The 26,236-nt window shown below is 44.1% G+C and overlaps 1 protein-coding gene across 2 annotated transcripts in view; it reads right to left on the bottom strand.

Moving 5' to 3' along the window:
- LOC140202337 (leucine-rich repeat transmembrane neuronal protein 4) overlaps positions 1 to 24,168 on the bottom strand; it is a 361,185-nt gene extending 337,017 nt beyond the window's left edge. For both annotated transcript variants that reach the window (XM_072267246.1, XM_072267247.1), the window contains exons 1-2: positions 23,789 to 24,168; positions 21,825 to 23,347 (exon numbers count right to left, since the gene is read on the bottom strand). In XM_072267246.1, coding sequence (XP_072123347.1) covers positions 21,825 to 23,347; positions 23,789 to 23,792 — 1,527 coding nt within the window. In that variant the 5' untranslated portion in view covers positions 23,793 to 24,168. The remainder of the gene's footprint in view (positions 1 to 21,824; positions 23,348 to 23,788) is intronic.
- Between the last annotated feature and the right edge of the window lie 2,068 nt (positions 24,169 to 26,236).

The raw sequence follows: 26,236 nt of genomic DNA, 5'->3' as shown, positions 1-26,236 counted from the left end.
TCCACAGATGTAACCTGACCTACTGAGATCGTCCATCCTTCCTTCTTTCACAGATATGTCCTGCTCCATTGAGACTGTCCATCCCTTCTTCCACAGATGTGACTCGACCCAATGAGATTTTCCAAATATTTTCCCTTTTGATATTAGAGAAGAATTCAAAGCTACTGTATGCTGAGGAACATGCTCAAAATGCTAGAGAAACTCAGCAGGTCAGGTAGATGGAAATAGACAGTCAACATTTTAGGCCAAGACCCTTCCTCAGGCAGGAAAGGAAGGATGAAGGCTGTACTGAATTAATATTGCATTTCCAATTACCCTTCTGGTTTACACATCAACTCCAAATTCAGTCATCAAGTTGCAGCACAATTACTCAATTCTAATTTAAAGTTTACCAGCCTGAGTCATGTTGCCATCCAGCCTTGCAACTTCTTGTACCTTCTTGCAGCCTTACATATGAAGGGAAAGTCAGAAATAACTCCAAACACTCTCCAACATACCTTTTATGCTTCTTCTTTTGTGCTAATGGCGGCTCACACCTATCAGGAAGGTGCACTACCGCCACCTACTGTAATGGAGTATGAAGGGAGCTGTGATGGGAACCCATCCTACCTCCCAAACCTGTTTGAATTAAGAAGTTCACCAGGGCCCTACACGACTTAACCATTCCTACCTCAGGTGCCAGACTAAACTGCAAACTCATCACCCCAGATCTACCCAATAATTGCCTAAACAGCTTTCTGTGTTCTAACGAATATCTGTGGCATATCATGATCACAAGTTCCACTGTCTCTGGTTCTTTTCAGGTCGTACTACCCTTTCCCATGTTTACCAACAAGTTAAAAGTACAGTGCAAACCCATGTCCAAACCACAATCTCGCCAACCACACATCTTTCCTCCTAATCCAATAGGCACCTACCCTGAAATAATAGAACCAAATTATAATACTACCTTCTTGTCCAATTCCTAACCCAGAAATTCTGCCATTTTCTAATCCGAGCCAAACTAATGCAAGATTTGGTTTCATAATTTCCTATATTGACTGTGATATGTACCTCAAGACTTAGTAAGTGCCTGCTTTGCTATAACATCTGCCCTTTCATTACCTGATACATCCATATGTGCTGGTTCCCAAGAAAATGGTACTACTATGCCTGCTCTCCCTAGAACATATAAGTTGTAGAACATGCCCATTACCAGGTCAGGTCTCCTTGAATGCTTTGATTCCAAACTCTGCAGTACCGATCTCGACTTTATTTGGCTTAAGCTCTTTGACCCATTGCAAGCTAATGATAACAGCCATAAATTCTGCTGAATATACTGACAACCCATCTATCAGACTTTTCCCCACCTCAACGTTAAAACAGGAGCATACCCTTTATGCTTAAAGCCATGCATAAGTAATAAAGCCATGCTCCAAGCCTCACCTAAGGCACCATGACCACCAACACAATCTTTTCCATTTGAAGTTAAATAGGCTCAAGGCCCAATGCATTTTCTAATCAGCTTTATTGATAACAGCTTCTTATTGATTGCTCCCCTTTCCTGATTGGTCAGCAAACCCTTCAGTGAGTGTAATCCGTAATGAAGCTCTTGAGCATATGTCCAAAATGGATTGGATGGTCGACTATCTTTCCACCTCCAGGACTAAGGTTCAATCCAAATCACATTAGAATGTCCACTGCCACTTGTAAGAACTCTGACTGGCACAAGAACAGAACTTGCTCGAGTGTTAAATTTTATGGCATAGCTTGCCCAGATTCATTAACATCTCTGATTCCTCTATTCCACCACCTTTGAAGACCCAGCTTCCTGCTCCCTAAACAATTAGTGATTTATTTTGTGCCTCAAGGATCCAAGAAATTAAGAAATGAAAGCAGGAACTGTCTGCTTGATTGTTCAATACCACTTCTGGCGTCTCACTGCATTTCTGGATTTCCTGATTCCCTTGGAGCCAGAAACTCAGTCCCCACTCTAGAATATTCTTAATAACTCAGCATTCTCCAGGTAACAATTCAGGAGCATCTGGATGACTAAAATTTGTGTCAGAGAGAATCATAATGCATGGAAAGAGGCCCTTTGGCTCAGGGTCTACGTCAAACCTTTATTTATATTAATCCCGTTTTAAGCTTCCCACACACAAACACATGAGATTCTGGAGATGCAGGAAATCTTGAGCAACATATTGCTGAGTTCCGCCAGCATTTTGTGTGTGTTATTCCCCTTATATTCAACTCTCCGCAGATTTTGCACATTCAGTTCTATACACTAGGGGCAATTTGCAATGATCAATTAATCTACTAACATACGCACCTTTGGGATGTGCGAGGAAACCAAAGGACCCAGAGGAAAACACATTTGGTTACCCAGAGAACATGTGAACTCCACAGACACAGCATTAAAGGTTGGGAGTGAACCAGGAAACCCAGGTGTTGTGAAGCAGCAGCTCTGCTAGCCTTGCCACAATACCACCCTCATTTTCCTCTCCACTCAGAACTAAATGGTTGGTATTTTACTTAATTTTATTTAGGGATTCAGCTTAGAAGAGGCCCTTCTTGCCCAACGTGCCACACCACCCAGTGACCCACCTATTTAACAGCAATGCAAACAAAATGTTGGCAGAACTCAGCAGGCCAGGCAGCACCTATGGAAAAGAGTAAAGAATCAACGGCTCAGGTGAGGTTGTTCCTCAGGATTGAAAAGGAAGGGGAGAAGTCCAAGTAAGAAGGTGGTGGGAGGGGAGGAAGAAGTACAAGGTGGCAGGTGATAAAATCGGGAAAGGGGGAGGGATGAAATAAAGAGCTGGGAAGTTGATTGGTGAAAGAGACTGGAGAAGGGGGAATCTGATAGGAGAGGACAGAAAATTACTCATAACAAGGGGAATTAAGTATAGGAGCAAAGAGGTCCTTCTGCAGCTGTACAGGGCCCTGGTGAGACCACCTGGAGTACTGTGTGCACTTTTGGTCTCCAAATTTGAGAAAGGACGTTCTTGCTATTGAGGGAGTGCAGCGTAGGTTCACAAGGTTAATTCCCGGGATGGCAGGACTGTCATATGTCGAAAGATTGGAGCGACTGGGCTTGTATACTCTGGAATTTAGAAGGCTGAGAGGGGATATTATTGAAACATATAAAATTATTAAGGGATTGGACACGCTGGAAGCATGTTCCCGGTGATGGGTGAGTCCAGAACCAGAGGCCACAGTTTGAGAATTAGGGGTAGGCCATTTAGAATGAAGTTGAGGAAAAACTTTTTCACCCAGAGAGTGGTGGATATATGGAATGCTCTGCCCCAGAAGGCTGTGGAGACCAAGTCTCTGGATGCTTTCAAAAAAGAGATGGATAGAGCTCTTAAAGATAGTGGAATCAAAGGTTATGGGGATAAGGCAGGATCTGGATACTGATTGCGGATGATCAGCCATGATCACAGTGAATGGCGGTGCTAGCTCGAAGGGCCGAATGGCCTACTCCTGCACCTATTGTCTATTGTCTAAGACGATGGAAGAAAGGGAAGGACCAGAGGGGTGTAATGAGCAGAGAAGAAGATAAGATGAGAGAAGGAAACAGGAATGGGGAATGGTGATGGTGGGTGGGGGGCAATTACAGGAAGTTCGAGAAATTGATGTTCATGCCATCGGTTTGGAAACTAAGGTGTTGCTCCTCCAACCTGAGTGTGGCCTTATCGTGGAATGAGAATGGGAAGTAGAATTGAAATGGGTGGCCACCGGAAGATCCCACTTTTTGTGATGGACAGAGCGAAGGTGCTCGATGGAGCAGTCTCCCAATCTACCCTCAGGTCTCACCAATATACAAAAGGCCACACCGGGAGCACCGTACACAGTGGATGACCCCATTCGCAGGTGAAGTGTCACCTCAGCTGGAAGGACTGTTTGTGTGTTGCTTTGGATTTCCAGCATTTGCAGATTTTCTCATGTTTGTGATACATCTTATTTAACACTAGCCTAATCGCAGGGCAATTTACAATGAACAATTAAGCTACTAATCCGTATTCTATTTGGAATGTGGGAGGTAATGACGGGAGCACCTGGAGGAAACCCTCGCGGTCACGGGGAGAACGTACCTATTTCTGACACACAACAGTAGAACTTAACCCAGATCATTGGTGCTGTAATAATGATGTGCAAATGTGCCACCCCTCTGAGTACTGTACTGTGAGATTATATCTCCTAGTTACAAACGCTTGGGGAAAACAGGTTTTCAACATCATCCCATTAACTGGAGGAGGAGATAGCAGCGTGCCGCGCGTGCGCAGCCCTCCAGTAAAAATGATCTCGTACCCATTAAATAGGGGCCGTGGACAGTTCTGATTTGATGGAGACAGACATGAAAGCACAGAGGAACATCTGAAGAAATTTCTGAAATGCAGCTTCGCTGCCGCTGTTACTGGACGATCGAGAATCTTCCAAGGGAAGGCCCCAAAATCCCCGGCTTTGCCTGCTGCTGGCGACCGAGATTGAGGTCGAATCGTTCGGATGGAGATGGTGCTCGGTACTCGCTGTCGGAGGGCTGATCGGAGGCTCGACGTTTTCGGACGACTCAGAGTCGGACTGTGGTCGGGCATGGCAGGGAGAGTTTTCTTCCTTCTCCTGTCTGCATGAGATGTGGGACATTTGAGAGATCTTAAACTTTTTACTGTACCATGGACTGTTCTTCATCAAGTTATGGTATTGTTGCACTGTTGTAACTATATGTTATAATTATGTGGTTTTGTTAGTTTTTTCAGTCTGGGTCTGTCCTCTGTTTTGTGATATCACACCGGAAGAAATATTGTATCATTTCTTAATGCATGCATTACTAAATGACAATAAAAGAGGACAATCTAACTGTCTCTTAACCTGAAGCTCACTTAAGCAAAGACCTTTACAAATGTGGCACTTTACTCTTATGGATAAATACACATAAAAACAGGCCATCGACACAACTCAATCATGCAACCATGATACACATCCAAGTTATTCCCATGTACCTGTTTGACCCATATCCCTCTGAGCTAGGGAGGGGTTCTGAACTTTTTTTATGCCATGGACCCCTATGATTAACCAAGGGGTCTATGGACCCCAGGTTGGGAATCCCTGCTCTAAGTCCTTCCTAATTTGTACCTGTGCAAATTACTTTTAAGCATTATTCTGCAATACTTGATGCTAAATCATAGATTATCAATGCAAAGAGTAACTTCCATATTTCATCTGGACAAACGACTAAGCAAACTTAAACTTAATATCAAACGAAAAGACAAACGGCTACCCAATGATCCATACCGAAATCACACTAGATCGAACTCTCATACAAGATCCACCTTCAAAAGGTGCTATGAAACTAAAATCCAGAACGTACATGATCAGGAAGATAGCATCTAGCCTAGCACTGTGTCTCTCAGTTGCTAAATATTGCACACCTACCTGGCAGAGAAGTACCATCCATACATCTATGAGAAGAATCTCAGGAGCCCTAAAATCCACACCTGTCCAATAGCTCCCAACAGTGAGCGGAAGAGCACTGCTGGAGATCCACAGAACAGCAGCTTCAGCAGAATTCTACAAGCGTATCTAAAATATGCCCAACAAAATTCCAGCTGTAAACTCATCAAAATGCTCCTCCAACTGCCCAACTCAAATCCCGAAAATCTTTCTATAACTTGAAAAATCTCGACTTCTATGATGAACATACTGAACAGCACCAATACTGGCACACCAACCACCCAGCTCCCCACCACCACACCCGGCAGAGATCTGATCAATGACCCACCTCGCTCCTCCTGGGCTTTACTACAGCTAGCAAAAACAACTGGACAGTTGCAAATAGACTCAGAAGATGCTACTGTATTCCAAATCACCGTAAACATCACACTGAAAGGATGCCCGACAACGCTCAGCTTGTCCCTGTGGTGTCCCAACCCAGGACATCCTCCACCTGGTCCAAACATGCCCTTCACCAAGGTCAGAGGTGGCTTTGTCGCGGTCCGTCGATGCGGCCATGAGCGGAAGTGGTTTGACAAAATCAATTATAAGCATGAAGAGAGAAACACCTGTCATACGAAACGACAATCCATGCAAACAAACTTCCTTTGTTTAGATATAGCCAGAATCTTTTTATTCCCCATGAAAAGAAATCGAACGCCGGGGGGCAGGAATTTAAGATGAGAGGGGGAAAGTTTAAAGGGGATGCATGGGGCAAGTTTTGTTTTCACACAGAGAGTGGTAGGTTCCTGGAACACACTGCTGGGGGAGTAGTGGAAGTAGATAAGGTGGTTTTCAAGAGGCTTTTAGAAATGCACATTAATATGAATGGATACGATCATGTGCCAGCAGAAGGAATTAGTTTAATTTGGCATCATGCTCAGCATGGACATCACAGCCAATATGTCAGTTCCTGTACTGCACTGTTCTCTGCTGTATAAATGGGATTAGTGTAGATGGGCATCTTTATCAGCATGGACAATTTGAACTGAATGGTCTCTTCCTGTGCTGTACCATTCTATGTTCTATAAATGGGATTAGTGTCCATGGACATTTTGGTCAGAATGGACGAGTTGGGCTGAAGGGTCTACTTCTGTACTGTACTGTTCTAAGCTCTATAAATGGGATTAGTAGAAATGGGCACTTTGGTCAGCAGGGACGAATTGAGCCGAATGGCCTGTTCCAGTGCTGCTCTGTTCTACGTTCGACAACTGGGAATAGTGTAGATGGCCATCTTGGTCAGAATGGACCAGTTGGGCCAAATGGCCTGTCCTTGTGCTGCTCTTACCCTATGAGTCAATGAAAGATAACCAGAGGACCATGAAGAAAGCCGGTGGATGCGGTAGAAGGAACGTTGCTGATGCTGATCATGAGCCACTTTGACAGAACAGCTGGACCCCTTCAAGCCGCACTCCAAACGTGTCAAAGGAAGCTTTGAACTCGGAGTGACGGGAATCCAAAATTTTTCACAACCTCCCTCAAGGGAATAAAAGGCAAGAGTGCAACTTTTGATTTGCAAACTTGCAGAATTCAGTTTCCAAATCATCCTTCTTAATCTCGTGAAAATCCCCAAAAATCTGAATCAAAACCAGAAAATGCTGTAAACACTCCAGGTTGGGGTATTGCAGTGGAATAGCAGCTAGCACAATGCTATTACACATCAGCAAACTGGGTACAATCCCACCACGGTCTGTAAAGAATTTGTACATCCCATGACCATGTGAGTTTCCTCCAGGTGCTCTGGTTTCCTCCTACATGCAAAAGACATACAGGTTTGTAGTTTAATTGATTACATGGGTAGAGTTGGGTGGTGGAGGCTCCTTCGGCTGGAAGAGCTTGCTATTGCCCTAAGTCTCTAAATATGGTACTGTGAAAAAGTCTTAGACATTTATTGCTAGAGTGCCTAAGACTTTTGCACAGTATTGCATTTCACAACGTGAAGCATAGAGCGAGTTTGTTAATCTGGCAGGATGTTGGGAATGGCAAGGGTCGAGCACCGTGGGACAGGTGGCAGAGAAGGGGTGCCAGGGAGGGGGTGGTGCAGGTGCAGACACAACCAGCCCTGAGACACCAGGGAAGGTCATTTGATTCCAAGCAACTGGTTTATTGATCATTACAAAATGACTCTGGTGCTTCCCACTCCCTGTCCTTTCGCTTCTACTGTTCCCAAATATGATTCCCCTTTCCCTGCCCCTTTCCCACTCAGTCTGCATATACGTCATGAAATTTGTTTTTTTTTGCAGCAACAGCAGTACAGTGCAATACATAAAAAATACAGTACTGTGCAGAAGTTTTAACACCCTAGCTCTATATATATATATATATATATATATATTTGTGTGTGTGTGTGTGTGTGTGTGTGTGTGTGTGTGTGTGACTGAGACTTTTGCATTTTACTATAAATTAAATAAATACTCCACAGGCCACATCAAAGGAGAGAGAGTCCAAGTACAGTTCAGGACTGGAATCCCATGCTTTTGTTAAATCTCAGAAAACCACGTCATTCTTCAAGGAGAAAGCTCCCCCTAATGTTTTCCTTTTCTCATCTGTTATCCTTCCATCGCCTCTGAGAGTTGGACAAGTAACCCCCCCCCCAGAAGAAGCAAACTCTGCTTCAAATAAAAGATCTGTCAGCTTAAGAAAATCAGGGGTGCTGGTGGGAACAGGCATTGAAGTCATTTGCTGGAGACCCAAAGGCATAAATTTGAGCGGAACTGACAAAAGCTGATCCAAGTAAATTGTGATGTCTTGTACTCTTAATCCTGCGAGGAATTCTTTCACATCCCAGCATATAATAAAAAGGAGTCAGCTGTTCGAAGGCAGCACTGTGACTGTGATGTGAGATAGGACTGGAGGGTGCAGAGCTGGCCTGTCTTGTGGTGGAGTACCTGACGGGATATATGAACGGCAAGGGAAGGGGGTCTTGTTTTGCTGTTGTTATCTTGTTTTCTTGATGTTGCTGCTGCTTGTGTTGCTCTGTGAAACACTGTGGGCCTGTCATGTTTGTGCCGGAATGTGTGACGAGCTTGCAGGAAACCACTCCCCCTCCCCCCAGCACATCCTTGGGTGTGCAGGTCATTAACACAAATAACATATTTCACTGTATATTTTGGTGTACGTGTGATGAGTAAATCCTTGGCTTTGTTCTATACTGGAACAGTTCTGGAAGTCAGTTTTTTCGACAATTTCTAAAGCACTTAAAATTAATTTACAACCTAACAAATTAACTGTGCTTTTTGGAATAATTCCTCAAAATATCTGTGGTATCTCTGTGTCTGACCAACATGTTATTGCATTTGTTAGATTGATAGCTAGGAGGGCCATTTTGTTGAAGTGGAAGGATACATCAGCTCCCACTTTGTCACAATGGTTCTCTCAAGTGATGCTATGTCTTAGTTTGGAGAAAATTAGAAGCTGAGCCTTTGAACCTTTATTTGATCTTGAGAAAAGATGGGGTTCATTTGCTCGTTATTATCATTTGAGTTAATTGATAGATTTCCTCCATGATCTAATCGTAAATTTTTGGTATTTTTTTTGCTTGCTGGCGGTTTGATGTTTATCTTTAGAAGCTTTTTGTATGACGCATGGCTCCGGGTTGTACACCTAATGGGGTTTTTTCCCCACTTTTTCTGCTTAGTAGGTTTCTTTTATTACCACCAAAATTTTTCAATCCTTAAAATAATGTTTTTTTTTCCTTGAGACATTGTGTTTACATCGATGTACTCGTGTTATTTTTGAATAATATAATAATAATAAGAAGATTTTAAAAGAAACAGTAAATCTTTGGCTAACACAGTATATACTCATCTTTTTTTCACTTCTTTATACACTTGGAAGCTCCTTTATCAGTTACACTTACACATTCATGCAAACATCTAATCAGCCAATCAAACACTCAATCGTACAGGAGGTACCTAATAAAGTGGCCACTGAGTGTAAATCTGAATCTGCCACCATCATTCTTCAACTGACAGACACTGAACTGATCTTATTTTCCACTTTATAAGTTCTTCACTGCTCCCTGACAAATATCCTGTAGGTCATTTCTGAGGAGTACTTCGCTCTATTTGCATGTTGCTTTCTCCTGATTGAATAATCGGGAAGCAATCTTATGTGCAGCTTGGGAAAGTGGAACTTCAGCATACTAACAACAGCCAGCCCATTTGCACTGACAAAATATTCAGCTCAGTATAGTGCTTAGCTTGTTAAAGACCATTTTATGCAGGTGCATGGATTTTGTTCAGTCAGGAGAAGATTATTGTTCAAACACAGAGTAGTATGTACAAATAATGGTTAAAAATGCAAAGCTTCAGGAGGTTTTAGCACAGCTTATCATGGAACAGCATATTGTGGCAGCAAGATGATTCAATTTATCCAAGGAGACCAATATTTCAATGGCATATTATTCAGAGTACTGCTGTCATCCACAGTTATGCATACACTCACTGGTCACTTCATTAGTTACCTCCTGTACCTAATAAAGTACCCATCGAGTGCGTATTTGTTGTCTTCTGCTGCTGTAGTCCATCCACTTCAAGGTTTGATGTGTTCTGTAATAATCGATAAGCCAACTGTTTGGAATTAAGAGACCCTTATCTGGTGTCCCCCTCTGCCGCCTGTCCCTCACTCCTCCCACGGCGCTTCGCCCTCAGCATTCCCAACATCCTTTGCACAGTCCTGCACATCCCTTTAGAAGAGAGATGAGGAATCGCTTTAGCAGAGGGTGATGAATCTGTGGGATTCATTGCCACAGGCGGTTGTGGAGGGCAAGTCATAGGGTATATTTAAAGCAGAAGTTGATTGATTCTTGACTAGTATGTGGAGAAGGCAGGAGAATGGGGTTGAGAAGGATAATATATCAACCATTATGGAATAGCAGAGCAGACTCAATGGGCCAAATGACCTAATTCTGCTCCTGGCAATAATGGCCTCACGCCATCAGAAACAATCCCCTCATGTTATCCATCCTGCCCTTCATTCAATCTGCAACTGAGTGTTTTTCTCTCTTTTCCAGTTCCGCAACAGGGATATTAACATCAGTTATTAGTTCTGTTTCCTTGATTTGCAGACGCTGCCTGACCTGTTGAGCATTTCCAGCATTTTCTGTTTTTGTTTCTCAACAAACCTGGTTTTGGATGCAATGCCTTGCTGCTACCTTTTAAACTTCGAATGAGTTTTGATCTTCCGCCTGCATTATATTTCACACTTCTTCAGCTTTCTTATTGTGCTGTTCCCTCGACTCTATAATTTCACCCAAGTGTACTCTTGCCGAGAATTGGTGTTAGTAGGCTGCTCTGCACAGCTGATTTGTGCTTGTACATGCTTATTTACCAACACCAACAGGCAACGTGTCTAGTGTTCTCCTGGTATGCTAGAGGCGTTGAAACAAATTAGACTTTTGTGCCACAGCAGTGGCTAAAATGATCCAATTTGTGAGAATTTTGGGTTTATATAAATGTGTAAATTTTATAAACTCAGCACTGCAAACAGTGGCAAAAATTCAACAGAATATTCCCTTGTATCTCCAGTAAATAACTTCAATGCCTGTTCCAGCACCTTATTTAAGCTGGCAGATCCTTAACTTGAGGCAGGATTTTATTCTTTTGAGGTGTTATTTATACAACTGTCAGGGACAGTGGGAGAGTAACAGCGATGAGAAAGGGGAGACACTCTGTCCTCGAAGAATAGGATTTTCCGTAGTTAAATGAAAGTATCGGAATCTGGTCTTGAACTTAATAGTTGGATTCTTGTGGCAAGAGGAGGCCAACTTCAGGGTGGAGGAGCGGCAACTTATATTCCATTTGGGTTGTCTCCAACCTGATGGCATGAATATCAATTTCTCCTTCCGGTAATTTCTTTCCCTCCTCCTCCTCCCCTGTTCCTCTGTTCCCCACTCTGGCCTTTTACATCTTTTCACCTGCCTATCACTTCTCCTGGGTCCCCTCCTCCTCCCCTTTCTCCTATGGTCCACTCCCTCTCCTATCAGATTCCTTCCTCTCCAGCCCTTGACATTTCCCACCCACCTGGCTTCACTTATCACCTTCCAGCTAAGCCTCTTTCCCCTTCCCCCACCCCCCCACCCCACTTTTTTTTATTGTGGCATCCTTCTCCAATCCTTTTCAGTCCTGATGACAGGTCTTGGCCTGAAACGTCGACTGTTTATTCGATTCCAGTGATGCTGCCTGACCTGCTGAGTTCCCCCAGTATTTTGTGTGTTTTTGCCTTGGATGATGTATCTATACTTAGAATACATTGAATTCTATGTATTAAATAGAATACATCTCTATTTTCGGAGAAATGTAAACTACATCGGAGGCATGAATTCAGGTTCAATTATTCAGTCCTTTCACAGTAAGTATCCAAGGCGATGGATGATTGCTTAGAAAATCTATTTATTAACTATTCAAACTTCCTGATGCCATGTGACTTAAGGATCCATGGGATTCCATCAACTGTGCAATCCTACATCGCACTTCCTCACTAAATGCAAAGGATTGTTAATCTCAGCTGCTGCAGTGAAGCTGCACTTCACATGGCCTTTCCCTTTAACGTAATCGTTCAGGGCCCTGTTGAGGAAGAGTAATTTAAGTGGGAACGTATGAAGGACAAAACGTGAATAACTGCTGATTGACAGCTGCTTGTAAATCCCAGCTACCTGTCCTCAGAGAGAAACCAGGTTATAAAACAGGAAAATGATTATCTTCCTTCATCTTTAGCACGACTTCACTGTTTTAGACATAATGCTGAAATATTCTAGTTTTGCACATAATCTTCAGGATTCACCTTCTTAATGAGACTGTAAACAAGTTAATTAAGTAATGTTGACTAATTCTTTTTCAGGGCAATATATGTGATATGGAAATAGATATTTAGAGAGCCACACATATGTTTGCACCCATACACACATCTGTGTGCACATACAGGGACAGAGACATACTGTACAGATGCATCCATGCTCAGAAGTCCACAGTCTCACACACACACACACACACATGCACCCACGCACTGACACACACACACACACACACACACACACACACACCCACACACTGACACACACACACACACACACACCACACACTGACACACACACACACACACACACACACACACACACATGCACCCACGCACTGACACACACACACACACACACACACACACACACATGCACCCACGCACTGACACACACACACACACACACACACACACACACACACACACACACACACTCACACACTCTCACTCGCATGCGTATTTGAACAGATAAATTCACATTGGCATACAAGCATACATGCTCACAGGCATGTGTATGCACACATATTCAAACATATATTCATACATGTGTACCTGCACACAAAATCATAAGCATGCACACACAGGTGTATGTGAACATACGTGTGCATGGCACACAGTCACATACATGTGAGCATGCCCACAGACATTCAAACACACACACATGCATAAGTAAACATACAGCATGGATGTGAGCAGGCATACACACACTCACATGCATAAACATGCATTACACACACACACACACACACACACACACACACACACACAAAATAATTCCCCACAATTTGAAAAAGGTTTATGTCCCTGGAAATTGTCTTATTAAAGTGAAGAAAAATGACAGGAGGAACTACAATATGGGCATTTCAGTACAGCATGTTCATTGGAGTGAAAAACGGCTTTATAAATCGCAGATATGTACACCCAAACAATCACTGGAATTGCAATGAAAATTTGTAATCAAACAATTATTGTCCAAAGTATTACTGCATATGGACAGTAATTCTTTGATTGCAAATATATATTATATAAATATTCACATATTATAAATTTAAAAGGTGAAGACTTGAGACGAGCTACATGCAAGTGTGATGACAGGTTTCTGACTCTGCTTCAAGTAAACTGTACTATTACTCACCACAGAGAATGAGAAAATTATATTTACTTTATTTAAAATCCTCAGAATTGAATTAAAAGCTAGGATCTGTGACGATGGTCATGAAACAGGCGTTGATTGTAAAAGCCCACCCTGTTGCCGAAGCCATTCAGGAAAAGAAGTTGGCTGCTCTTACCTAGTTTAGCCAATATGTGACTCCAGATTCACATCCACACAGCTCTCTTTTAAATGACGAAGGGTCTCGGCCTGAAAAACACCGACTCTATTCCCTTCCATAGAGGCTGCCTGACCTGCTGAGTTCCTCCAGCATTTTGGATGTGCTATTCTGGATTTCCAGCATGTACAGAATCTCTTGCACTCTCTTAAACTATCCTGCAGCACTGCACACTAAGCAACCCAACTCAATGTTAGTCAGAGATCGACACCTGAGTGGTTAGACCCTGTATGACCGCTTCAGTGATGCAGTGTATTGAATTGCTGCTACAATGAATGCAGACAAAGACAATTGTACTTATGTACAATTGTACTCAATTGTACTTATGTGTGTATTATGAACAGTAGAGGCTATCAGAGCTTGTAGGGCTGCTGTTTCACTGCTCCAATGAGCCAGGTTCAATCCAGATGTCAGCTGCTGTCTGGTTCGAGGTCGAACGTCCTCCCTGTGACTGAGTGATTTCCTTTAAGGTGCTCCAGTTTACTCTCGCAACACAAGGATGAGCATGTAGGCCAGATAATTGGCAGCTGCAAGTTGACCTAGTGTGTAGGTGGGTGGGAGAATGTGTGTTGATGGGAATGTGGAGAGAACAAAATTAGGATCAGTATATGATGAATGTAAATGAGCATTCCATGGTTGTTGCAGACTTGGTGCACCAGATCTGTTTCTATTCCGTATGACTCTACCAACTAAATATACATCATAAAGATGCACTCAGTGGACACTTTATTAGGTACACCTGCTCGTGAATGCAAATATCTAATCAGCCAATCCTATGGCAGCAACTCCATCTATAAAAGCATGCAGACATTAATAAGAGATTCAGTCGCTGCTCTGACCAAACATCAAAATGGTGAAGATATGTGATCTAAGTGACTCTGACTGTGGAATGATTGTTGGTGCCAGATGGGGTAGTCTGAGTATTTCTGAAACTGCTCATCTTCTGGGATTTTCATACACAACAGTCTCTAGAGTTTACAGAGAGTGGTGCAAAAAAAAAAACAGAATTCATCCAGTGAGCGGCAGTTCTGTGGGCAAAGATGCCTTGTAAATGAAAGAGGTCAGAGGAGAATAGCCAGACTGGTTCAAGATGACAGGAAGGCAACAGTTAATCAAATAACCATGTGTTGCAACAGTGGTATTCAGAAGAGCATTTCTGAATGCACAACACATCAAACCTAGAAAGTGGTTGGGCTACAGCACAGAAAAGCATGAACATTGATACAGCGGCCACTTCATTGGGTATAGAAGATACCTAATAATTAGCCTCTGAGTGTATATTTAGGAACAAAATAAGGATTGGCAATAAATGCCCATGATGCTCATATTCTGTAACTGAATAAATGAATGAACAGAGTTTTTAGCTGCTTTTTGTTGATATACAGTGTGTAGGTTCATACTGGAGCCAATATGAAATGCCTTAATGTTACTCTTTTCAAGCATTTAACTCAGCTGACCCCCATTTAACTGTTAGCTGAAACCATAGGAATTTTTGCAAATCAACTTAATTTTATGGCCCCATTCCAACATGAGCCAGGCAGATGAGTCTTGAGACAAAAAATGGACAGGATGAAGAATGAGCTGGCACCTGCAATCTTGAAAGAAATCATTCCTTTCTGGGATCTTGTTCAAGCTAACACTTCTGCCATAACAAGCTAAGAACGATGGCATTCATGAGCATTTGAGTCTAATTTTTCCAGAACAGGTTGTCGAGAAAGTTGGGGCTCCTAAGAGATTACTAAGATGATATTCGCAATGGAGAAAAACAATAATGTAGTGTTTTTTTTCCCAGAGGGTTTACTGTGCTGGCACATTAGGGGGATTGGACTACTTTTGTTCACTGTCTTGGAAGTGAACTTTGTGCATGGATTCCAATGGACATTGGCCATGCTGGACGTGTCTCCCCTTCTCGCTTGCCTCTCCTGAGAAGCCCACAGTCATAGTTTCTGTTTCTCAACAACCTACCATGCTTTTACCTTATCTGTCCAGTGGAGGACTAAGTTTCATATGGTGGAAGCCATAGCCCCAGACACTCGCCATCTGATGGCCTTCTGAAATCTCATGCACCTTCTCCACTGTTCCTAACCATCTCTGAAAATCAGAGATGTTTAGATACAACTGGAAATCTTTTAAATAACATTAAAAATTAAATGCTAATAAAAAAAATCAAAAATCATAATAAATTAATTTAAGGAGATGTCTAGCATACAGATTAATTAAAATATTAATAATATTAACTGTGTGGGAAAAACATCTTCACTTACCTCTCAGAAAGCTGCATTCAGCTGAGTGTGGTTGAGCCCAGTCACAAGCTGTGACTGGTGTAAATCTGAGAGCCAGTGATAGAGTCAATGGAAAGTACAGCACAGAAACAGGTCCTTCTGCCCATCTAGTCTGTGCCAAGCCACTTAAACTGCCTATTCCCATCATCCTGCACTGGGACCATAACCCTCCATAAGCCCCTACCATCCATGTACCTATCCAGACTTCTTTTAAATGTTGAAATTCAGCTTACGTGCATCACTTGCGCAGTCAGATTGTTCCACACTCCCATGACCTTTCGAGTGAAGAAGTTTCCCCTCATGTTTTGCTAAACTTTTCACCTTTATGTGGCGTACTTTGCAACTTGGTGAATTATTAGATCACCCAATGAGGAGGCCAGGGACGGAGCAAGAGATCAGATGTGCTATTATCGAATCTCTGAGTGTCCCAAGGATCTGCACTGGTAAATAATTCCTGAACAAGCAGTTGTACTCAGAACACCTAGACAATAGTTGCACAGAGAATTGTCAGCGTGAACTGATGCAATGCAAATAAGTGCGCAGGAAGAGAATACAAAGGTGACCAAATTAGTACTTAGTGCTGGCAACCACAGATAAGTTTTTTTTATCCCCTCTTGTGTGTGCCTGTATTTACTTGGATATAATAAAATGGGGAGCTCAAAAGTGGTGGCAAAATGGAACTGCTTACACTGCAAGCAAAGGATAGGAAGTCGTGCCTAGTGGGTAGAATTAAAATTAGATTATAACTTAATCTTCGATTAACTTCTTTTACAACTGTAGTTAGGAGACTATCAGCAACATAAGAAAGCAGCTGGGCTCATGAATTCATAGTTAATTTACTTGCTTTTTGTCTCATATCAATAGTGGTCCTTTCAAAGAAAATTATCTGGGACACGACCTAGTCTGTCCTGTCTAATAACAAATTACAACACATACAATGAGAAGCCACTTTATTAGGTACAGGAGGTATATGTTTATGGTCCTTCTGCTGCTCTAGCCCCTCCACTTTGAGGTTTGATATCTTGTGTATTCAGAAATGCTCTTCTGCACACCACTGATGCAATGCATGGTTATTTGAGTTAATATCGCCTTCCTGTCAGCTTGAACCAGGCTGGCCTTTCTTCACTGACTTCTCTCATTAGCAAGGTATATTTTCCCACTTAACAGCCATTCACTGGATGTTCTTATGTTTATTTTTTTCTGCACCATTCTCTGTAAGCTCTAGAGACTGTTGTGTCCGAAATTCCCTGGAGATCAGCAGTTGCCAGGATGCTCAAATCACCTCATCTGGCACCAACAATCATTCCATGGTCAAAGTCACATAGATCACATTTCATCCCCATTCTGATGTTTGGTGTGACCAGATGAACCTCTTGACCATGTCTGCATGTTTAGTTGTAGCCACATGATTTCCTGATTAGATATTCACATAGGTGTACCTAATAAACTGGCTTCTGAGAATATTTAACCAGACATCTTTTCCGTCTCTATTTCCTGAGGAGACTGAGGTCCTTTAACATCTGCTGGACGATGCTGAGGATGTTCTACGAGTCTGTGGTGGCCAGTGCTATCATGTTTGCTGTTGTGTGCTGGGGCAGCAGGCTGAGGGTAGCAGACACCAACAGAATCAACAAACTCATTCTTAAGGCCAGTGATGTTGTGGGGATGGAACTAGACTCTCTGACGGTGGTGTCTGAAAAGAGGATGCTGTCTAAGTTGCATGCCATCTTGGACAATGTCTCCCATCCACTACATAATGTACTGGGTGGGCACAGCAGTACATTCAGCCAGAGACTCATTCCACCGAGATGCAACACAGAGCATCATAGGAAGTCATTCCTGCCTGAGGCCATCAAACTTTACAACTCCTCCCTTGAAGGGTCAGACACCCTGAGCCAATAGGCTGGTCCTGAACTTATTTCATAATTTACTGGCATAATTTACATCTTACTATTTAACTATTTATGGTTTTATTACTATTTATTATTTATGGTGCAACTGTAACGAAAACCAATTTCCCCCGGGATCAATAAAGTATGACTATGACTATAACTACTATCTTCTAGATCAGCTGAACAACTTATCACTCCTACAAGTAATTAGAACTAAAAATAAAAACCTATGATCTTCTTCAGAATAAACACGTCAATACTAATACATTGAAGCATAAAAAAGCTTAGATTTTGAACGTTTTTACTCCTTTGCCATGAATACTTTAACTGGAATAACACTAAATGATATAGTGCATCTTTTCTGTACTCCAGAATGTCTTTGCCCACATATTCCAATGTAAAAGTTATGGTGTGTGATCCAAATCCAACAGGTAACTATAAAACTTAGATTGACATTATTGCATGTATCAGCTGTGCCTCAGCAGGAAGCTCTCACTTCTGACTCATGCGATTGTGGGCTTAACTCCTACTCTAGTGTAAAAGTCTTAGCCAGCTCTCCAAGGCAGTGCTGAGGGGTTGTGAGGGGTTGCCTCCCTGCTGGAGGTGATGTCTTGTCAGATGGGGGATTGGCTTCTGCAGCTGGCGACGGTAGTATTTCCCCATGTTGCCTGGAACTTCCAACCTTCAACTGTCATTGGCAAACAGATTATCTGCTCATTATGCCACGTACCTAAAATGCTGGAGGAACTCAGCAAGTCAAGCAGCATCTATGGAGGGGGAATAAACAGTCGACGTTTTGGACCGAGACACATCTGAAATGTCGACTGTTTATTCCCCTCCATAGATACTGCCTGACCTGCTGAGTTCCTTTAGTATTTTGTGAGTGATGCTCAAGATTTCCAGCATCTGCAGAATCTCTTGGGTTTATCTGCTCATTATCATGTTGCTCTCTGCAGCATTAATTTGGCTTTTGCATTTCGTACAATAGTGACTACATGTCAAAAATCCTCTGACAAAGTGGTTCAGGACATCTGGATGGAGACATTCAAGGCACTACATAAATGCCAGCTTTTTTTTCTTTCAATATTGCACTGCAGGAACTGCTGGGTTTTGGTCAAGACATTAACCCAAGTTCCACATCATTGCTTACGGTGTATACAAAACCATCCCTTTGGCATAATTCAAAGATTTGGCAGCCCTTCAGATGGTTCCGATATCATCTTTTTCCTCAACTAAATATAAGAAGTGTGCTTCTGCTGCTGTGCAAGACACCGGCAAGACCTTTAGTATTGGTCATCGTTATAGTGGCATGCTCAGATTCTATGAGAGGGCTGTAGTCCTATTGAGGATGCCCTCCAGCAAAGGCATCAGGAAATTAGCAGCAATGAAGGTATATTAATTGTTCATATCCCACCTTTACAGAATTTGGAGGGGGCTTGCATACAAATCAATGTACAACTAGTCACTAAATACTGGCGGGGTGTTTCGGAGTTCATATCTTTCCAGTGTCATTCTCCATACAACATCCCTGATCAAAAACAAGAACTATGCACCACTTCTTCCCTTCCTAGTTTCAGGTTAACCCAAGCAGCAAATTCTGTGTCTCTCTCTCTCCGCTGATGCTGTCTAGCCCACTGACCATATCCAGCATTTCTTGATTTTATTTCAGATTTGTGTCATCTGCAGCATTTCATTTTCATGCCAGGCTATTTTTGAATTAATGTAGCCAAGACCAGGACCAATTTATGTTGCACTGGACTAGGTGTTGGAACAAAGATACCTGGGGAACTGTACTTTTAGGGAAAAAAGAAATTATAAATAAACAGCCTGCAGTTGATGGAATTCTGAAATAAAAGCACAACATGCTGGAAGCAGCTAAAGTTCAGGAAGCATCTGCGAAGAGAGAAACAGAGTTAACATTTCAAGTCTGACGAAAGGTCTTCAACCTGAAACAGCTCTGTGTTTTTCTTTCCACGGAGGCTGCCTGGCCTCCTAATGTCCCATTTGCAATAAAGATGTTAACCAAAGCAAGGTGATATACAGGTATCTATTATATCCAGGTCCCTCGCTGCAGCTTCCTCTTCATTGGTGAAACCCATTGAAAATTAGGCAACCACTTGGTTGAGCACTTCCTCTCCATCTACCAAAAGTGGAACTTCCCAGTGGCCTGCCATTTTAATACCTATTTCCATTCCTCTTCCGACATCTCAGTCCATGGCTTCTTCATGTGCCATGATGAGGCTAATCTCAAGGTGGAAGACCAACACCTTACATTCCATCTGGGTAGCCTCCAATCTGATAGCATGAACATCAATTTCTCCTTCCGGTAAAAAGAAAGTCCTTTCCCCTTCCCTCTTCTATTACCCACTCTGGCCTGCTACCTCTCCTCACCTGCCTATCACTTCTGCCTGGTACCCCTCCTTTTCCTCTTTTTCTCATGATCCACTCTCTCCTGCTATCAGATTTCTTCCTTTCTATCCCACTTCTCCTCCCACTTGGCTTCACCAATCACCTTCTAGCCATCCTGCTTCACCTCCTCCGCCTTCTTATTCTGGCATCTCTCCCCTCCTTTTCCAGTCCTGAAGAAGGGTTTTGGCCCGAAACGGCGACTGTTTATTCCACTCCACAGCTGCTGCCCGAACTACTGGGTTCCTCCGGCATTTTGTAAATGATGCTTTGGATTTCCAGCATCTGCGGGATTTTTTCTGTTTTGATATGCAGGTGTTCCATCGCAGAAGGTCCCCATACCATTACATTACTTCAGCGCCAACTCCATTAGGCAGCTGTTGCATGGCCTATTTATAAGAATGACTCCAATTGCAACTGGCCTACACAACATGCTAAAAAGATGGATTCATGTTTATCTGATTGGAATTGTTCACGTGTATCTGGTCAAGTCACTGCCCTTTCTTTGTTAATGGAAAGTAAGATCTGATTCTGGCAAATAAACAGAATGCATGAAAATAATAAAATGACAAGCTTCATTTGCTTGATGTACAGACGCCACTCCTGCACTGTTTAATAGATGGTTGAACATCAACACCCAGGGCACTGTCACATCACGAGTGATTGACAGGCACCTTGGCAGACGGATTAATACATTTTCATTAACAGGGCAGAATCTTTTTCAGGGCACTGGCATGAAACTGGATGCACGCACGTCACTTCTGCTCCCACCTCAACTGCAGAAGCTGCCTATAGGGACGGGATTTCCTTTACAATTCATTCACAGGGAGCGGGCTCTCCTGGGCAATTTCAAGCATTGGAATAGAGGGCCAAATTACCTCCTTCTGTGTCAAAACAAGAAAACTGATTTGAAGCCCATGAATGGCCTGCTGCCCTATTCTGGCAGTCAACCATGCTGGGACTGGAGTCACATATAGGCCAGACCCGGTAAAAATGGCACATTCCTGCCCCCGAAGTGAGCCAGATGGTTCTTGATGACAATCCAGTAGCTCCATGGCTATCACTGCCTTTTCAATTATAATTTAATTAACAATTATAATTTGAATTCATGCCTTGGATGTTTGTCCCTCAATTGTTATAGTGTCATTATGCCATCATACCACTGGCTACACAGAAGGCATGCAAAGATGACAAAAAGCACCAGTGTCACACATGGAACAAATTGGCAAAGACCTGCCTGACCAATTCCAAACAAGGTGGAAGGCATGGAGAACCTTTACCTGAGTGCAAATCATTTGAATTCTATTTTTTTGTTTATTAACCACAAACTTGTAGTGTACTGCATTCAACCACCACCTTGTAACAAAAAATCTGGCTAACAGCAGTGTGCAGACTGTGTTACTCATTTGATATCCCACCTCTGCCACACTGTTGATACACCAGAGCATAGGCCTGTCATCTGTTGGCAGAAGTGGCTGAAAGCCGGCACTGATTCACACACTTGTACCCGAATTGTACGTTCAGTAGCAGCAACAATGCAAGACCAGGTGTTCACAACCATGGATGGCGGAAGTTCAGACTAAGATGCTCACACCTTACCCCCAACCAAAGCCTCAGAGGCCCTCCTCCCCAAGGAAAATACTTCCTACCTCACATTCCCTTGAGCCGGGTCTGTAGGTGCCTGCCGCCGTTCCGTTGACCAATACGTCCACCGTTTCGGAGTTGGTTGGCTTGTAGTCCACATAGTACTCTTGCAAGGGGGAGTTAATTTGCCTCTCGCACTCTCTCTTCTTTTTCCGGCGCCTCTTCATCAGGGACCGCTGTTGCAGCTGCTTCATGCTGGCCGGGTACCTCTTCCAGGAGACGTAGATCACCAACAAGATCATGGTTACGGACAGGAAGAGCGCCACACTCCCCGCAATTATCTTGTGAAAGGAGACATGTTCAAAGTCGTGCTCCAGGTCAGGGATAGATTCGTTGGAAGGATGGATGGAGACAGGGGGCTGAGGCTTACTGACCACAGCAGTCGGTTTGGGGGTGAGAGCCCTGTGGGTTGTCTTCGAGCCTTGTGGCCTCTGGGTGACAACCGGGGTGACCCCAGCGCAGATTTTGTAGTGGTCAACGGCTTCCATGACGTTGTAGCCCTGGAGAGACTTGGGCCCTGCACAAATCATGGCACTCTCCCTGTAGCCTTGGAAGTTTTTCAGCCAGTTGACCAGCGAGCAGATATTCCTGTTGCACTCCCAGATGTTGGAAGAGAGGCTGATGGTTGTCAGGGAGGTCCAGGAGCTGAGGATCTCCTGGCTGATGGTGGTGAGCTTGTTGGAGTTGAGGTGGAGACTGTGCAGGTTGGGCACACACTGGAACACGCCGGGCACAATGGCTTGGATCTCGTTCCCGGACAAGTCCAACTTCTGCAGCGAGCTCCATGTCCATGACATCCCTTGGCTGAAAACCCTGATCCTGTTCCATTGGAGATAGAGAGTCCGCAGGCTGGACAAACGTGGGAAGTGCGCGAGGTTGACCTTGGAGAACTGGTTATGCTCCAAATGTAACTCGGTTAGCTTCATGAGGCCGGCGAAGGCATTCCGCGCCAGACTGCGGAGCCGGTTGTAACCAAGGTCCAAGAACTCCAAGTTACGGCAGTCCTGAAAAGCCCGGACCGGTATAGCTTTCAACGAGTTCGATCTCAGGTGCAGGCTCTGAAGTTTCCTCAAACCCTTGAACTGCAGCGACTGCAAGACGTGCATCTTATTGTAGGAGAGATCCAAGTTGCGTAGATTGGGCACCGGGTGGAAGGTGCCATTGTGCAGCCGAGTGATCTTGTTAGAGCTGAGAATTAACTCTTTCAGCCGGCGGATGCCTTGGAACGCGTTCTCGTCCACTGCGTTGACATAGTTGTGATCCAGATAGAGCCAGGTGAGTTGGTTTAGCCCGGAGAACTGGTTGGGTTTAAGGGACTTGATGCTGTTGTACCGGAGGGAGAGACCGAGCGACCCCGAGGAAATGTTCCTCGGGATTTCTTGCAACGCCTGGGACTCGCAGTAGACTATCTTTCCATCGCAGCGACATGTCCTCGGGCACACTCTCTCAGCACCGGACAGCGCCGTCAGTAACACCGCGGGAACCAGGACCAGCACAGATCTTGGGGCAATGATATATTTCATGAAACCTGCAAGGACGGGAGCGAGAGAGAGAGAGAGAGAGAGAGAGGAGAGAGAGAGAGAGAGAGAGAGAGAGAGAGAGAGAGAGAGAGAGAGAGAGGAGAGAGAGAGAGGAGAGAGAGAGCGCGAGAGGAGAGAGAGAGAGAGAGAGAGAGAGAGAGAGAGAGAGAGAGAGAGAGAGAGAGAGAGAGAGAGAAGAGCGCCGATTAGAGAGGGCAAACACAAGCCGTCGGCGCAATATGTGTTGCATTCAGATGTCCCAGAGCGCAAGATTAGTTAATGAACGCCGGTTATTATTTTGAGCAGCCCACGACAGAGGGGGAACCGCGCCAATCAATGCACTGTTTATTTTGTTAAACGATGCAGATGTCAAATCCGGCTACATAGATAATAATAATGGAAAATACGACTCCTGGTTAGGAAAGGGGTTAAACAGGTGCCTCACTCACCCATGCTGTTGCCGCGGGTCCCAATCCCTGCTGCTTATTCCGCTCTCTCTCCTATTCCACCGGCTGCATGATAGCTTGTAACTGGCAGAGAGTCGGGGTCGCTGATATCCATGAATAGCAATGAGTTCCCCAGGGAAGCGGAGCGCCGTGCACTGGGCAGCCCGTCAGGCTAGCCATGGAACGGCACGGGAAGGCTGGGGGCGAGGCGAAGTTTGCCCGGGTGATGATCCCTCCACGCCCCTGCCTTCGGTGCCCATTCCTGGGCTGGCCCAGCGCCGCGCCGCCTCCCTCCTGCTCTGCTGCCCAGTTCCGAGGGGGGGCTCCTGCCGTTTCATCCGAACCTGCAGCTCAGGCTCAGCAACGCTCCCGCTACCCTTCCCCTCTCACAGACAAGACTGGAACTTCAACACCAACGCACACGCGCCTTTCCCATCCCAGCGCGCCACTGTGTAGGTCCGCTGCTTCTGACGCGTTCTAATAAGAACCCCCCCCCCCACCACTACCACCACCCTCCTCTCCCCTCCGCCTTCCAAAACTCCCCTCCCTCTGAGTTTCAAGCTGATCTGCTCTCTGTATCAGCCCTACTGACAGCTCTCCCCTTCCTCCCTCTTAACCCCCTCCTTTGCAAAGCGAAGTAACAATTCTTGACTCAGTGCCCCCCTTCTCCTCTCCCCCTCCCCTCGAACGCCAAGGGTCCTTTGGAGTTATGCGCCCTTGCTGCATTACGACATGCCAGATTTACTTCTTGAAAACATGCATCAACGTAATTTTACTTAATGCAATTTCTCCCAGAATCTGAATGGTGCGTGTTTAAATTGTAGCTCTCTCTCTCTCCCTCTCTCTCCCTGTTTGGAGGGTTGGGGGGAGAGATGAGGCTGTGGCTGGTGGCCATGGCCCTGGGTCTTGCCAAGTGCAACGGCAACTTGGAGATGGGGGCGGATGAGAATGTGACTGGGTGAGTGAAAAAAGGGGCTTGATGTTCCGAGACGGCACTGAGACGCTGTTGTGTGCTCCGAAGCCCGAGGTCTGCGAAGACTGAAACCAACATCCCTGTTTATTCCGCGGGTGTCTATCTCTCTTTTGTGCCTTCGAAGACTTGTCACTGTGTAAGGCGAACAGCTACAAGTACACCCGGCCTGACCACCACCAGCTCTCGGCCGCACCCTCCGGGAGCACACCACAATGTTTGCAGCTGCATCACCGTTCAGTTGCTGAAACTTAAAATACGACTCTCTTCTTTTACCCTCCCGATTTATAAGTAGTCTGTCAAAATCACTTGGAATTTGTTAACCTCAGTGGCAGTGCTGTTAAAAAATCGTTTGCTGTCTCAATTTATTTCACAGTTCGTATGTATCTGGAACTCTTATTGTAGATAACTGCATCTCCCATGGAATGGAATATTTTAGCCTGTTTTCAGTTAGTAATTGTTTCATTTTTCAATGGGAAATAGCGATAGTTAATTTGCCCCCCCCCCCATTCTTAGTGAAGAAAGACCCTCCCTTCCCTTTGCAAGCTGATGTTGGAACTGTCTATATCATTAACAACCAGTTAGATGTACCCAAGAAGTGGGTGAGTCACAAACTGTAATAACACTATTCAGATAGATGATATTTAGTTTTGGTTAGGCTCCTATAGAGTTTCCAAGATCAGTAAGACTGGTTGAGTTTGACTGCGGCGTCACTTATCAAAGCTTCATTTGACACCCACAGTTGGACTTGTGAGGTCATCGCGAGTTCTTCGGTAGGACCTCCAAAGCACCCATCTCACCACCTTTTCGATCTCAGTCAATCTGAGGCAGATCCTCAGGATGGGAGATGCATGCTTTCTTTCCTGAGACAGTTGGTAAACAACATCCAGCACTAGGTTCACACCATCTGGACACCCTCTTCTCATTGTTACTTTCAGGCAGGACGTACAGGAGCCTGAAGGCCCACATCTCAAGGTTCAACAACTGCTTCTTCCCTGCTGCCAACAAATCCTTAAATGACAGGAAAGGCCCTTATTCTACCTTGGAACATATTTTCCCCAACTTGCACTAATGTGATGTTTAGTTTTGTTTGTTGAGTAAGTTATATATAAATTTAAGTTTGTGTAATTTATATTTGTAATGTACTGTGCTGCGGATGCACACAGCTAAGTTTCATGGCAGTTATACACTGGTAAGTATTCCCGAGATAATAAACTTGAACTGGAACTTCAATACATGGACCTGGATACAACTGGTGGCATGAGTAGTTTGAGAACAACATGAGGCTGCTGTTTGCTCCCAGTGGATGGAGGCAAGGTTGTCATCTCCCCTCCCAGAATGTCCTTCTCCACTTTGGGCGTTCCTGGGCTAGGGATTCCCAGGGATGAAAGTTTAAAGTTCAAAGTAAATTTATTATCAATGTACGTATATGACACCATATATTACCCTGAGATTCATTTTTTGTAGACATTAACAGTAAT

Source organism: Mobula birostris, chromosome 8, assembly GCF_030028105.1.
Source record: "Mobula birostris isolate sMobBir1 chromosome 8, sMobBir1.hap1, whole genome shotgun sequence".
In the NCBI taxonomy this organism is placed as follows: domain Eukaryota; kingdom Metazoa; phylum Chordata; class Chondrichthyes; order Myliobatiformes; family Myliobatidae; genus Mobula; species Mobula birostris.
The sequence above is the reverse complement of the archived record's forward strand: the minus strand, read 5'-3'. Positions and strand labels throughout refer to the sequence as shown.